Raw genomic sequence first — 12,976 nt, 5'->3', positions numbered from 1 at the left:
GGGACAGGTCGGGTATTTGGAATATCACGCACACTTTGGCGACAGAATGGTAGGCTAAATCCCGATCCGTGGTTGTGTTCTCTTGAGTGTTGTCACAAGAGAGTATGTTCTCCTGTCAACCGGCAAGCTGCTCTTTGTCTATCTGTAGAACGTTCTAGAAGCTATGTCTTCTGTCCTGCATGAACCGAAACACCCATCAAGCAATTAGTATAATGTGGCATCTGGAACTTCGGCATTTTTTTCGTTGGCCAAAGGGGTGGTGATGAACAACAAGGAGGTTTGCGACTAACAATACAAAAGCTTCCACTTCTTCAATCTGTCGACAGCTTTAAGCGGGCCGATTTTCCGGATGACTACGATGAAGAGTAACTAAATCGAAAGGGCCCTGTGCGACCAGTCTCGTCATGTGAAGAGTACTCCCTGGTGGGCATGCGACAGTCCAAGCCTTTCCATCGCCTAAATCATCTTGCCAGCACATATTGAAACTTAGCGGCACGACCATGGGTTTTAGTCGCTCAAGTCAGGGTAAGCGGGGAGGTCAAGAACCATTAGGGTATTGTGCGAATGCTCTTCGATGAATCAAGTTGTCTCGAATAGGTCAATTACAAAGGGAATTTAGAAAAGGCTAATCTCGAAGAGACCCTAGTCCCAAGTTTGGTTACTACGTACTCTAGTTGATCAAGCGTAATGCCGGCATGTCTTGCTGTCTCCTTCCCATTCATAGAGACCAACATCATTTATTCCTTAACATTAGCATCCAAGGAGATAGCGGAACCTTCATTCATGTTAATATTGACTATGCTTGACATCTCAGTAGCTATTGCGGTAATTATGTGCGTGAGGCCGGTTCGGCTACTAATTAAGGTTGAAAATTGGAATTGATGGAGTACAATATGGTGTACTTGTTGCATTCGATCAACTTGTGGAACACGTTGACGCTGTATGAGTTCTTAGTTTACACAACTGCTTACCATATGCCTTAGGTATACGGAAGAGTCTGCCCGCAGAGTTGCCCAACATACGTGCTGATGGATATCATTTACCTGAGGACGGGACCGTAATGAATAATTTCTCAGATCGTCAGCGCAAACGCTCACTCCCATCGACCCCACCCCCTCCATTTAACCTCACAGTCCGAGGATAGGGTCCCTCTGCAAGATAAGTTCCGTGATCTCAGCTGGCTTCTGATCCACGCGTACCTCCCGAATAATGTTTTGTCGATCATCCAAACAGAGAAGACGTAACAGCCCAGACCGAAAAGCCTCTTGATCAGCAATAACAATATATGCCGCTATGTTGATATCACGTAGACGGTTCTCTGACTCCTCAGACATCTTCCTCCGCTTGTCTATACACTCATGGGCCGCCTTTTGTTCCTTCGTGGGTGGATTCTTTTTTAACGATGCTCGAAAACAGTGTAGTTCTCTTGAAGGAGCGAATCGTTGAGTACGATCAACGAAACTGGCTACCTCGGGCATGATTTCGTATACCCGCTGCCAATTTGAGCCGAAATTGAACAGGTGTGGATCGTTGAGACATGCCCACCAGGAGTTGTCCTCGAACAGATCGGTTTCATAGACCCATTCGTTCACTTTGCCATCATCTTCCGGGTCATAATGGGTCCGAAGAAAAACAAGCACGCTATCCTTGGACATATAGTATGCCTTCCGACGAATGACGTTATCGGATCGCCAGGGGTGAAGAATAAGACTAATCTCCTCTGGCGTGGGCATTCGTGGAGGGCGCTCATCAAGAAGAAATTCTTCGGTGATCTCATCACGTTCAAGAAACCTATAGATTAGTCGCCGCCGCTGCTGGCTGGGTGCGTCGGTTGAGGAGTGATTCCAGTTTTTCTATTGAGGGGTTAACAAACGGTCAGTGTAAATGGGGAAAGTGCGTATCATACAATCAAGTATTGTTCGACAGGTAGCGATCCCCATGGAGGAATCGTTTCCCATAAAGGAAATTCCTCGCCGGCCATATTTTGATTTTATTAAGTGTGTGCCTTTAATGGAGATATCCCATCGCTAAGTTGTCTTCTTACACACAAGCGCAAACGAAGAGTCTGGCGGGTGTAAGTGTGGGGTACAAGACAGCCGAATCACGGTAATACTATCCGACAAATGAGAATGGCCCGGCTGTTTCATCAGATCCACTGATAGGCGGTGCGAATCACATCAGAATGATATCAACCCTTGATCCTATCAAGCTAGCACCAAACACAGATATGCTTAGTCGTGGCATTCTGCATATCGCCTGTTGTGAGAAGACACACGTAAACACAAAACAGTTACATTTTAATAAAACTGTAACAGACGTAAAATGAAGTGTTGGAGGTAATTTGAGGCAGTCAACGCTTTTCGTAGCGGTTAGCCGTGGCCTTGTTATGATCTTTCACTTGTTTCGATTCAACATCGGGGTTAAGTTCTCCACTCTCAGTATTTGGTCCTTGACGGTGCGCTTTGAGACTATAGTATTTCTCATGCCCTTTTGTTATTCCAGCTGCGGCAGGAGAGGGCTTGGGCGATTCTATGTATTTGAATTGCAGATCTTCGTCAGCTACGTGGACTCCAATGCGACTGCGTAATTCCAGACAAGAAGAGCGAGATATATCTTACCTTCCTGGGTCTTTGAACCGTCCCTGCTTAGATCGGCATTTGGTGCTTCTGTTCCATTATTTGTAGAGCCTTTTGTCTGTGTCGCTAGACCTTCGGACCTGGTTTGGAATAACTTGGTCTGATTCCCAGAAAGAACCAAGTCACGTAGATGGCGGTAGAGACTGATCAAAGGGCCTGTTTGTGCGCCCGGGGTAAGTCTCACATGGCGAAAGTTCTGCATTGTCAGATGGGAAGAAAGTGGATTGTATACTTAAGGATCTATAAGACCTTGGATTATCTGTGCCAAATCTTGTGGTTAAATACCTGTAGGTCGGCTAACCGTGCTGACAACGTCTTTTACACCCTGATAACCAATATTATTGCATATGCGCTTTCCCGAGCCTGGACATGCCCATTTCTACGATTTTTCGCCACCAATAGGATGTGAGTCATTGTTAGCAACTAATGGCTAACGACTGTTCAATCTAATACACCCAGTGTCTGACCATTAAACAAATTACATCAAGCAGAGAGGGGCGATCTACATACGACCACCCCAATAGCCGGCATGCCTAGAGGCTGGTTGCATATGACCCCAAGGTCGTGGGAGTTTGAAGAATAAATCAATTGACTCCGTCCATGTGGCGGCTTACGCTACGTAAATGACGGTAGCATGACGAAATGACGCCCATGTCACAATGTAACGCTCATAATTCATTCCGGGAAATACAATTTCCATATTTGCACATCGTTGAATATTATAACTGACTATCGTCGGAGTCAACTGCCGAACAACATTCGACATCAGTATATCACCATTCTCAACTCCAAAGGCATTTTGATCCTATGAGCGGTCACAAGACGTGAGTGGGCTACCTAGCATAAGGCTGGTTGTGGATGGGAAACGCTAAGATCAGAGTTTCCAATGACAGATCGTTGAACAACTCGAACGTCTCAGATGAGGGGAAGGGACGCACTCAAGCTGTTCCTGATCAAGATCAAGATGCTGTTGGTTACCATCCCCACAAAGAGCTATACAACGCTGGAGGTGATCAAAACAAAGACTTAACCAGAGTTACTGCTGGGCTTAGAGCGTGAGTGGTGAAATCAAGGGAAAAGGCTACGATAATGTAGTATGGTTAATAATACGGGTTTACTCTAGTACCCAGAATAACCCTGTTGGAATCAACAAGGAAAAGACGAAGGCATATGAGGAATTGATCCGAAAGGGTGGTGAAACTCCCGAAGGATAATGAGGTGTACATCTCACTAGTTCTGAAACTGACGAAGCAAATTCGATGGTTTGCTGCTTGAATATTGCGAGACCTGCTCTGCAACTCCTAAACTTAGCTATGAAATTGACCAGTTGGGTTCCAAACAACGGTAATGATGCCCGGCCTGATAAACCAATATCGGATGTTGCATAGCGCCCTTATACCACAGTGTCAATTAACCCTCTGTGGTGCCACCCACACCTGGGGATACAGATAGGAAAACATGGCTGTCAAGTATGTTCGGCACTGCCAAGAAATTCAACAGTGTTCTCCAATGGCATGTTTGATTTCATCCCAGCAGCCCATTCATTGATATCGCGTAAGAAGCGACGAGCTGTTCCCAATTTGACAACGTGCTAAACGAAGAAGCCAGAGTCTGGGTCCACGAGTATCAGTTTAAGGTCTAGGTGATTCTCCAAGGCCACCTGGCATATTCTCAGAAAATCAGCTTTATGCGCCTCGTCAGTAGCGCATGATTCCAGCCATAGCATTATTCCCTCACAGCTGGTTCACGGGGTCCAGGAATTACGAGACGCTCGTCAGATGAAGGCCTGGGCAGGGACGAAAGTTCAGTGGAAGCACGCACCATCTGTGATGGCAGAACATTGATACTGATCAGAGGATATGTTAATCCAGATGCTGAAGTATTAGCCTTTTTGGATCTTCCCATCTGGCTTTCCAGAACCAGGTCTCGACGGATATCATTACGGACGTCATCATGACCATCTAGGCTACCATCATCGACATAGTCAATGAGTCGTTCTGAACGACTCGTTCAAGATGTGGAGCCCTGAGTTTGTAATGTTTATTGTCCTTCCGGTCCTCCCACCTCCATTTTTAGCGGACATGAGTGGACATCGCATCGCATACGATCATAAACAAGACTCTAAGTTGGAGGTCGTCCTGTAGTCGCTCCCTTCGCATTAATATGTGCCTCACGCTCAGCCAACAATCTGCTAGTTGCGGACACTCGGCGTCTCTTTTCGACCCTTCCTGATGCAGGCATTGACTTATCATCATCATCATGCCCATAATTGAAGGCAATAACAATCCTAAGTTTTTTGCCCATACAAAACAAATTGCTCCATTTACGTAGCTTCTCCACAGGCTTCCAGTTGATGTCCTTAGAATTAAAAGATTTCTCAAGATCACTCAAAGCAGTGATCGCAGGCGCAAATCTTATAGCGTCCAAGTCATCTAGATTGCGTCAAGCACTGCTCTACGCCGTGGATAAGGTTCGCTCTGGAATCCCGGATAACGTGAAATCATTCATTCTAAAAATCTGGAGCTCGCAAACCGACCGAGATGGAGGAATTTTTCTCCTTCAGGAGAGCAGGTTCTCTAATGTCGGGTGATAGCTGGACGCAGACGAAAGGATGTCAAAGGGCTTGGCATGGGGCATGACCACTTGTGTACATGTCATAAGCGTGCAAATGTTAATAACTCGAGATAATGTCTAGTGTCCAGTGTCGCTATTAAAACAGAATAATCAGACCTGTACGCAAGAGGACACAGAGTAACAAAGCACGGCATGGATCAAATTGAGTTATCGATGGGCCCGTCCTGTCCCCATTGTAGGGAGATATAGTCCCGGGTGGACGACTGTAAGTACCAGACAGGCCAGAGCAATCATCCTACATGTATTATTATCAGCGGCACATGGGAGAGAGCTTTGCGTTTGACATACATTCCATCAAGAACTTAAAACTCCATTTCGTTCTGCATCAGCTTGTTCCCCCATCCACCCGCCATCTCAGGCAGACTAGATAGAGTTAGTGATAACTTCATGTGTTATATGGAATTGGACGAGCTCACCGGTAAATACATCGAATGAGAACCATGTTATAGGCCGCAATCATTGCAACCAGTACCAACCACATTCTTTGTTGTGGCTTCTCAGTCACGGCTTCTCTTTGGGGGCCGTCGCGCAGATGCTTCCTAGATGCAATGAAGAAGTCAAATGCCAGTAACCCACACACCGACATTGTGGCAACTTGGAAGGCAATTCCAGCAATAATGATATTATTTCCCGTATTGATCATGGCTTGGTTGGTCCCGGCTGCATTGGCCACGCCTCCACCAGCTGCTTGCAAAACGATGGACCCGACATCGGACCCAATGAATATCCAGGTGAAACGCTTCGGGTTCATGCGCGAGTATTGTGGTCCAAAATGGATGATTACGTGCTTAAGGGTAAGATATATCCCAGCGGCAATGAAGGTTGGAGCGAGAATCAGGCAGAAGATCTGTAGTCGAAACCCGGACGTTGACCATGGATTGTCGTGCATGAGGATTCGTCCCACGTATCCAGCACCTTCCATGAATGTTCCAATACCAAGAGCTGCGAGGAAAGTCCACGTTCGCAAATATATACCGAGGCCTAGTTGACAAAATCCAAGGAGGCCGAAATAAGCTGTGAAAAAGATGTTGCCGCCAAGATTGGGATAGTAGCCGTATGTGGTCGCTTCGACGGGGCATTGGGGGGTAGTTTCTGTGCAAATAGCCGACATTTTGAATGGTATCGAATTTTCAAGATAAAAATGCAGAACAAGATCTACTCGTAAGAGCCCTCCGGGGCTGATATATATGCCACTAATCCTTTGTTGGTCTTGTCTCGTATTTCGTTTATCGTTTATCGTTTATCGTTTATCGCTTATCGTTCCTCGTTCCTCGTTCCTCGTTCCCCGCTCCCAACTCTCCCAATTCCCGTATTCTCCGACACCCTCCATATCTACAGAATACGAGATCAGATCATGCCTCGTAGATTTCACAGGAAGTCCAAAAACGGGTGCAATCAATGCAAGGAGCGGCGTGTCAAGGTGGGTTTATATCTGTCCGTCGTCTTCCATCTCCAGGGCTGGGCGGACCAAATGCTGACAACACCAGTGTGACGAGACACGGCCGATATGTAGTGCATGTACTGCTCGGGGGCTACCCTGCATCTATAGCACACCGCATCCCCGAAGAGGTTCCCGAAACGAGGCCTATCCGAAACCCAACGCCAAACCACCGGCCATGCCAGTTCTGATATCACCAAAATATGATGCCCGGCATCTGTTGCTGATGCACAAATTCTCAACCGAAACTTATAAAAGCATCTGCGGCGACCAATCTGACATGGAGGGTTGGCAGGTCCTCATCCCTAAGCTTGCTTTCGAACATGAATTTCTCTTACATGGCATCTTTTCCATCGCCGCGCTTCACATGGCAGCCACCACCGCGGACCCAGAACATGTCCTAACTTACCTAGACACCGCACTACAGTGCAATGAACTTGCCTTTGCCCCCTTCAGAGAAGCATTGGCTCACCTGACCCCTGTCAACTGCGACGCCGCCTTTGCCCAGTCAGCGATTGTCACTATCATTGGCATAGCACTCCCTCGGCTGAATGCTCAGCATCGCAGTGAATCCTGCAACATGATCGAAACTATGATGGCAGTTTTTGAGCTGCTGCAGGGAGCAAGTAAGATATCACAAATTAGCAAACCATGGCGGCAGCCAAGCATATTCTTCAAATACGACTGGAGAGAGAATACTGTGCTGGATCCAGACATGGCCAATGCTATCGCACAATTGCGAATGCTGAATAGCCCAAACGAGAATACAGACCCGGCACAACATCGCATCAACCAGGAAGCTATCGACTCCCTCCAAGACTCCTTTGCTAAATTCACCCATGCGCCGCATCCCGCACCTATCATAGCTTGGCTCACCTACGCCAACAGGGAATTTGTGGATGGGTTGCGCACACGGCAGCCATTCCAGTTGTTCATCCTCATGAATTGGGCAGTTTTATTAAATGAATTAGGGGCCCGCTTTTGGTGGGCTAAGGACTGCGGGAAGGCACTAGTCGCTGAGTTATTGAGTGAGCTGAAGGACCAGAATGAGAAGTGGGAATCAGCATTGCAGTGGCCGCAGAAAATGGTAGGAATATAATATATAGTGAATCAAACTGGCATCTTCAACTAGGCTAAGACTTGGAATCCAAAGATTCCAGGGTCCCTTCGATGTACACCAACAGCTGACTATGCCTGCAATCTCTTCACAATCAGTTCGTAAAGCTACATCAAAGTCTTGGCTCCCCACGATATGCAACGCACTGGTCTCAATACCAAGTTTTGACCTGACCAGGGTGTTGTAGGTTAATGAAAGTGGAGTGCTACCCATGGATATTCGAACGATAAACGATAAACGACATACGACATTCGATATACGAAACTGTACCTGGTACAGAGTTCAACCTCGGAAGACTATTCATTATTTTCACATTCTGTACTGTAATGATATCCGTAGAATCCGCGGATCAGTGGCTCGTCCTCATAAGTCCACTAGTAGGCAACTCTTTAGGTCGTTTGCCCCGTTTTTCATTGCTGTATGTTTCCCCCGGAGGGCCCCAAAATAGACGTGCGCTTTTCGCACCACCGCCATCTCGGGCCAGCCTTAATTCCGTTTCGCGCTCTCGTACTCGTTGACTGTGGATTTTGCTTTGACGTTTCCTCCTATTTCTTGCGGCGATATCGTCTGCACTCTTGCCCGCAAATATTCTTCTTAGCCAGTCCATGAGTACTAGTAGTCGATCGGGGTTATCAGATGCGGTATCTGCAGCCCCACAACTTTTGAATGGTGCCAGTGAGACCAATGGACTGGAGTGTGTTCTGTAGAACAGGGATCTTTGTCTGCTTTTGCGGATCACCATTAGTATCATATGTGACCACATGAAATTGATCATACATACGCTGGGTGAGATAATTTTCAGAATGATTGATGGTATTGCCTTGGGGTGTGGCCTTCTATGTAACCTTGAACAGAAAGCCGCAGCCCCATTTAGTGGTGATGCCGATCCAAATGAAGGCCCAACATGTACTCAGCCACGCAGCCTTCAAAGTACAATTTCAAGAGCTAAACCCAGTAGATCCTGAAGAGTAGTTAATTTTGAACCCCAAATTGAAGCGAGAAGCAGGAAGCACCCCGCAATTAAATGTTGGACGCGAAGGGGCATTTCATGAGTGCACACGTGGCATTGTGCAGGGTTCAAATCACACAATGATTGGGTACTGTGAATTGGGGGCCGTTCCGTTCCCCCTCTGTGATCACGCTCGACCGTGGTGCTCACACTGCTACCAGCAGCAAACTCTTTACTTCTGCGTGAGCCCCGGGCAGAGGTCTAAGAGCAAGGCAGAAATCTGGAGTTGGTTGGAGCAGTCTGAATTAAATTTGGATGGTTTGACGAAGATGACGCGGTATCAGAAACAAGGAAGTGAGCGTAGGCGTGGATCAGCCAGATGGCAAATATAACCACCCCTTCTAGCTCCTTCCCCAGACTTTTCCATGCGACAATATAACAATTTACAATGACCCATAGGACATCACAGTCTGATACGTTTACATACTGCTCGACAGGGGTTATTTTCAATGTAACCTCATATGGGCTAGCGTCGCTTCGGATACGGGCCGAGAGACAAAGCGTGAGTGTCTGGGGGTAAACTGTTTTCAAATTCTACTGTATCTGATTTCAAATATATTGCTGTAATAGCAACCAAGCACACGACTTTCATTAAGATGCCATTTGAAGCGCTTGGAGGCCTTCCCGAATACTTGAAAGGGAAACATCGGAGCCTAGGGTCAATAAGTCTACACCGTTTTTGACAAAGACGATGACGGGCAATTTCGTGTTGAGAAGGGCACTGGAGAGCATGGCATGCTTTCTGACGTCGACTTGGTAGAACTTGACGGTTGTGAATTCGTTGCGTAGCTCCTCAATCTTCGACACAATCGCCTTGCACTTATCGTCCAAAGGGGAAAGGAAAGTGACCACAACGGGCTCCACCGAATGCTCAACTTTCTGCTTATACTCCTCGTTCCTGGGGACACTAAGTTAAACTACGTCTCAGGGAAAGGTACTCAACGTACGTCAAGAGCTTAGCGAAGGACCCACTAGCCATGCTAGTCGTGGAAGTGGGAAGTGCGGTCGCAGTATTGCGATGGAAATTGTTATGGGAAGAAGTGGGGAGTGGGATTGCGGGATTTACGGTTGACCGGCGTGCGATAAGCGACGACGGAAGAGGTGACGAGCAGTGGCTGTGGATATGGCCTGACTGTATGTGAGCCTAGCTTAAACAAAGGAGCAGAGGAGACACTCGTTCGATGGCCCATTCTACGAGGCGGTGGGCGTCTAAGGTCCAGGACCGATGGCCTTACCTTATCAGAGAACAGTGGAGAATACTCACAGTGACTGCAGAAATAGTGGAGAGTAGGTATTGTAGTACTTTTCAATCGCCTTCCGAGTTCTTGCTACAGAAGTTCCGAACATTTACCCACGTGACCTTGTTCCGGATGACTAAGGCAGTAATCCACAGGTAGTGAAAGACGAATAATTACTATAGGATCGATGATTCGTTCTTTGCCCAAGTAGCAATTGGTGCCCATGGTAGGGGTGCTCCACTTTCGGAGCGTGGATTTTCATTGGATGAGATACATTACTTACTGTCGAATAAAGAGGGGTCCTTACATTACTAGCTTGCCGAGCTTTACAGCACCCATTTGCTTACTCATTTGCTACGTTATAGATAGCTTCTTGCCAAGCTGCTTGCCACGCATTTCATGCTTGGTAAGCCCACAAAGGGTCAAATACTCGCCCAACTAGCTAGTTCTAACAATTACACTCATTCTATGCTATTAGGCCGACTATTGGTCTATTGTAGAACTAGCGCGTACCGTATCTCTTGGAATCGACACTTACCAATGCTGTCTCTTAGTATGAATTACGGATAATTTTCACCTTGGCAATGTGTACCGTAACGAATACTCGATCGATACAAACTGTACTACAAGCGGTTCAGCTGCAGATGCTAGTGGGACCCTCCGCGGTCTAGATCGCTGACAAAATAACTAGCGAATCCCCGACTAAATAGAAAGCAAACTCAAAACGGAAACAGAGGGATATAAAAGGGGAGAGACACTAGCCGTGGCAGTGCTTTACTCCGATACAGTTGGATTCTTCTCAAATCTCGTCTCTTGTCGCTTATTCCCAATCACTCTTCCTCAATTTCCATTAATTTCTCACCAATAATGTTAGAGAGGCAAAACATCGCGGCCTGGCTCCCTGCTGTCGGGGCGAAACTAGAGCTCCGCCCGGCGCCCTTTTCTGAACCGGGACAAGATGAGCTCCTTATCCAGGTAGGCGATGTAAAGGACATGTGTACCTCGCCACAGGGCTAAGAAAGATCACCTTCCAAGACTGAAGCTGTAGCCGTTCAACCGGCCGAATACAAAATTCAGGATGGTGTCCTTCCATTTCCGTTGACATATCCCACAATCATTGGCTGTACGTGGCGGCCCCAAAATAGGTCTGTGCACAAAAGTGGCTTGCTAATCGTAAAGCAGTGTGCTTCGCCGGAAGAGTAGTCAAGACTGGCCCCGGCGTCACGCGTTTCCGGATAGGAGACTTAGTCGTGACGAACAGTGCAGGAACGCTGCGTAATGATGCGCGCTTCGGAGCCCTGCAGCAGTATGCGCTCACCACACAACAGCTGACGGCAAAGGTCTTTGTTAACCGTCCCTTTTCTTTTTCCGCTGCTGGCTCTCGGTCTCCTGATACCGTCTGAATTAGATCGGCGAAGCAACTTTCGAGAAATCAGCCGCGCTCGCCTCTAACCTTTACGGCGCGATCAGTGCACTTCTCCTCCATCTAAACCTAGACAGGTCTGGCTCCTCTCCAAATCCACTCAACAGGCCAAAGAAGATCCTAATCTGGGGAGCGTCCTCCTCGTTCGGCGCCGCTGCCGTCCAGATAGCCGCCAGCGCCGGGTACTCAGTCGTGGGCGTGGCGTCCGGATCGAATGTCGCACTGGTCAAATCTCTGGGCGCATCTGAATTTGTAGACAGGACCCAGGATTCTGCCACTGAAGCTCTGATTGCGCTCGGGCCGTATCATTCTGTCCTTGCCGCGGCGGACTCGGCGAGGGATCAGGGGACGATTGGCGCTGTCTTGGCTGCGCAAGGCGGTGGCACGTTTTTATCCACCACGGGTGTGAGAGCTGGTGTGAGTCTGCCGGATGGGGTCACAGGGTTCTTCGCCCAGTTTTTGGACGATTACTTGGACCCGGCGAATGCGGAGTTCACTAGATGGGTGTGGTGGGAGTATCTGGAACAGGTGCTGGCGGAGGATCGGATGCACGCGCTTCCGACTCGGATTATTGGGGGGTTGAGCCAGGCTCAGAAAGCTTGGGATCTCCTCAGACAGGGAGGTACGAGTGCGGAGAGGTTGATCATTCAGCCCAACACTGAGTAGAGTTGGGGTTTTCCTTGTGTAGATTACATCGACTTTCAAGACAAACTGCTTTCGATGGATATTCATTGATTCTATTATAATACTTCAGGGCACATGAGTTTAGCATGATTCAAACGACAGTAATCCAACAATCCAGCTTTAATACATCGCCCACCCCGCACTAGCCGAGACTACCTAGCCAGTAATCCATCTGCTCTCTTCACTAGCAAGCCAAACCACTACCGGCGCGATATCCATCACGGTGCCTATCCTATTCTGTATAGGGGTCTGATTCCTCTGCATCTCAATCGTCTCTTCGGGAATATTGTCCATGAGCTCCGTCTGGACAGGGCCCTGGTTAACACAGTTGACAGTGTGTCCAGTACCCCCTAACTCAGCAGCCCAGCATCTTGTCAACCCTTCCGGTGCTGACTTCGAAGAACAATAAACGGAAAGCTGCTTGAACCCGTGCCACCCGCCAACAGAGCCAATATTAACAGCTCACATATCTAGAAAGAGCAGATCAAGATTTTTTGATTGCATGCTTGCATGTTTGTCCAAAGCTACTTACACACTCGCGATCGCTCTAGGATGTAGGCATTCTGAAGTAGAGTAGATTCGAGTGACTTGTAATCACCGACTGAAGCGATGACTTTGACTACGCAAGGAACAGAGTCTATCGTATCACGACGCTTTTTGGGCCAACGAATGGTGTTTTGAGCGGTACCTCATCCAAGGCTTCTCATAAAAGGCTTCTTCTACGCCTGGTAGGTTTGATCTTGAGCGTATGTATTTGCTGTAGTTCAGAGGAATTGTCTTGATTGTACTTTCTTCAG

The 12,976-nt window shown here is 47.7% G+C and overlaps 7 protein-coding genes across 7 annotated transcripts; 3 read left to right on the top strand and 4 right to left on the bottom strand.

The window, feature by feature from the left end:
• Nucleotides 1-1,127: 1,127 nt before the first annotated feature.
• Nucleotides 1,128-1,981, bottom strand: N7446_005122 (uncharacterized protein; the record flags this gene model as incomplete). Its single annotated transcript, XM_058513870.1, has 2 exons — nt 1,128-1,853; nt 1,907-1,981. The coding sequence occupies 2 exons, from the start codon at nt 1,979-1,981 to the stop codon at nt 1,128-1,130; spliced, it is 801 nt and encodes a 266-aa protein (XP_058375199.1).
• A 369-nt stretch (nt 1,982-2,350) lies between these two features.
• On the bottom strand, nt 2,351-2,838 carry N7446_005121 (uncharacterized protein; the record flags this gene model as incomplete). Its single annotated transcript, XM_058513869.1, has 2 exons — nt 2,351-2,529; nt 2,619-2,838. The coding sequence occupies 2 exons, from the start codon at nt 2,836-2,838 to the stop codon at nt 2,351-2,353; spliced, it is 399 nt and encodes a 132-aa protein (XP_058375198.1).
• Nucleotides 2,839-3,443: 605 nt separating this feature from the next.
• On the top strand, nt 3,444-3,850 carry N7446_005120 (uncharacterized protein; the record flags this gene model as incomplete). The annotated part of the gene is made up of 3 exons (XM_058513868.1): nt 3,444-3,460; nt 3,530-3,691; nt 3,760-3,850. The coding sequence occupies 3 exons, from the start codon at nt 3,444-3,446 to the stop codon at nt 3,848-3,850; spliced, it is 270 nt and encodes an 89-aa protein (XP_058375197.1).
• A 1,722-nt stretch (nt 3,851-5,572) lies between these two features.
• Nucleotides 5,573-6,381, bottom strand: N7446_005119 (RTA1 domain-containing protein; the record flags this gene model as incomplete). Its single annotated transcript, XM_058513867.1, has 2 exons — nt 5,573-5,633; nt 5,687-6,381. 2 exons carry the CDS (start codon nt 6,379-6,381, stop codon nt 5,573-5,575), a joined length of 756 nt encoding a protein of 251 aa, XP_058375196.1.
• A 243-nt stretch (nt 6,382-6,624) lies between these two features.
• Nucleotides 6,625-7,807, top strand: N7446_005118 (Zn(II)2Cys6 transcription factor domain-containing protein; the record flags this gene model as incomplete). The annotated part of the gene is made up of 2 exons (XM_058513866.1): nt 6,625-6,690; nt 6,758-7,807. 2 exons carry the CDS (start codon nt 6,625-6,627, stop codon nt 7,805-7,807), a joined length of 1,116 nt encoding a protein of 371 aa, XP_058375195.1.
• Nucleotides 7,808-9,425: 1,618 nt separating this feature from the next.
• N7446_005117 (thioredoxin family protein) lies at nt 9,426-9,813 on the bottom strand (the record flags this gene model as incomplete). Its single annotated transcript, XM_058513865.1, has 2 exons — nt 9,426-9,732; nt 9,782-9,813. The coding sequence occupies 2 exons, from the start codon at nt 9,811-9,813 to the stop codon at nt 9,426-9,428; spliced, it is 339 nt and encodes a 112-aa protein (XP_058375194.1).
• A 1,126-nt stretch (nt 9,814-10,939) lies between these two features.
• Nucleotides 10,940-12,161, top strand: N7446_005116 (zinc-binding alcohol dehydrogenase family protein; the record flags this gene model as incomplete). Its single annotated transcript, XM_058513864.1, has 4 exons — nt 10,940-11,047; nt 11,108-11,195; nt 11,255-11,412; nt 11,481-12,161. 4 exons carry the CDS (start codon nt 10,940-10,942, stop codon nt 12,159-12,161), a joined length of 1,035 nt encoding a protein of 344 aa, XP_058375193.1.
• Between the last annotated feature and the right edge of the window lie 815 nt (nt 12,162-12,976).

Source organism: Penicillium canescens (genome assembly GCF_028828765.1).
Source record: "Penicillium canescens strain IBT 15451 chromosome Unknown utg000003l_segment0_segment0, whole genome shotgun sequence".
Taxonomy (NCBI): domain Eukaryota; kingdom Fungi; phylum Ascomycota; class Eurotiomycetes; order Eurotiales; family Aspergillaceae; genus Penicillium; species Penicillium canescens.
This window is presented reverse-complemented; position numbering and strand designations above follow the sequence as displayed.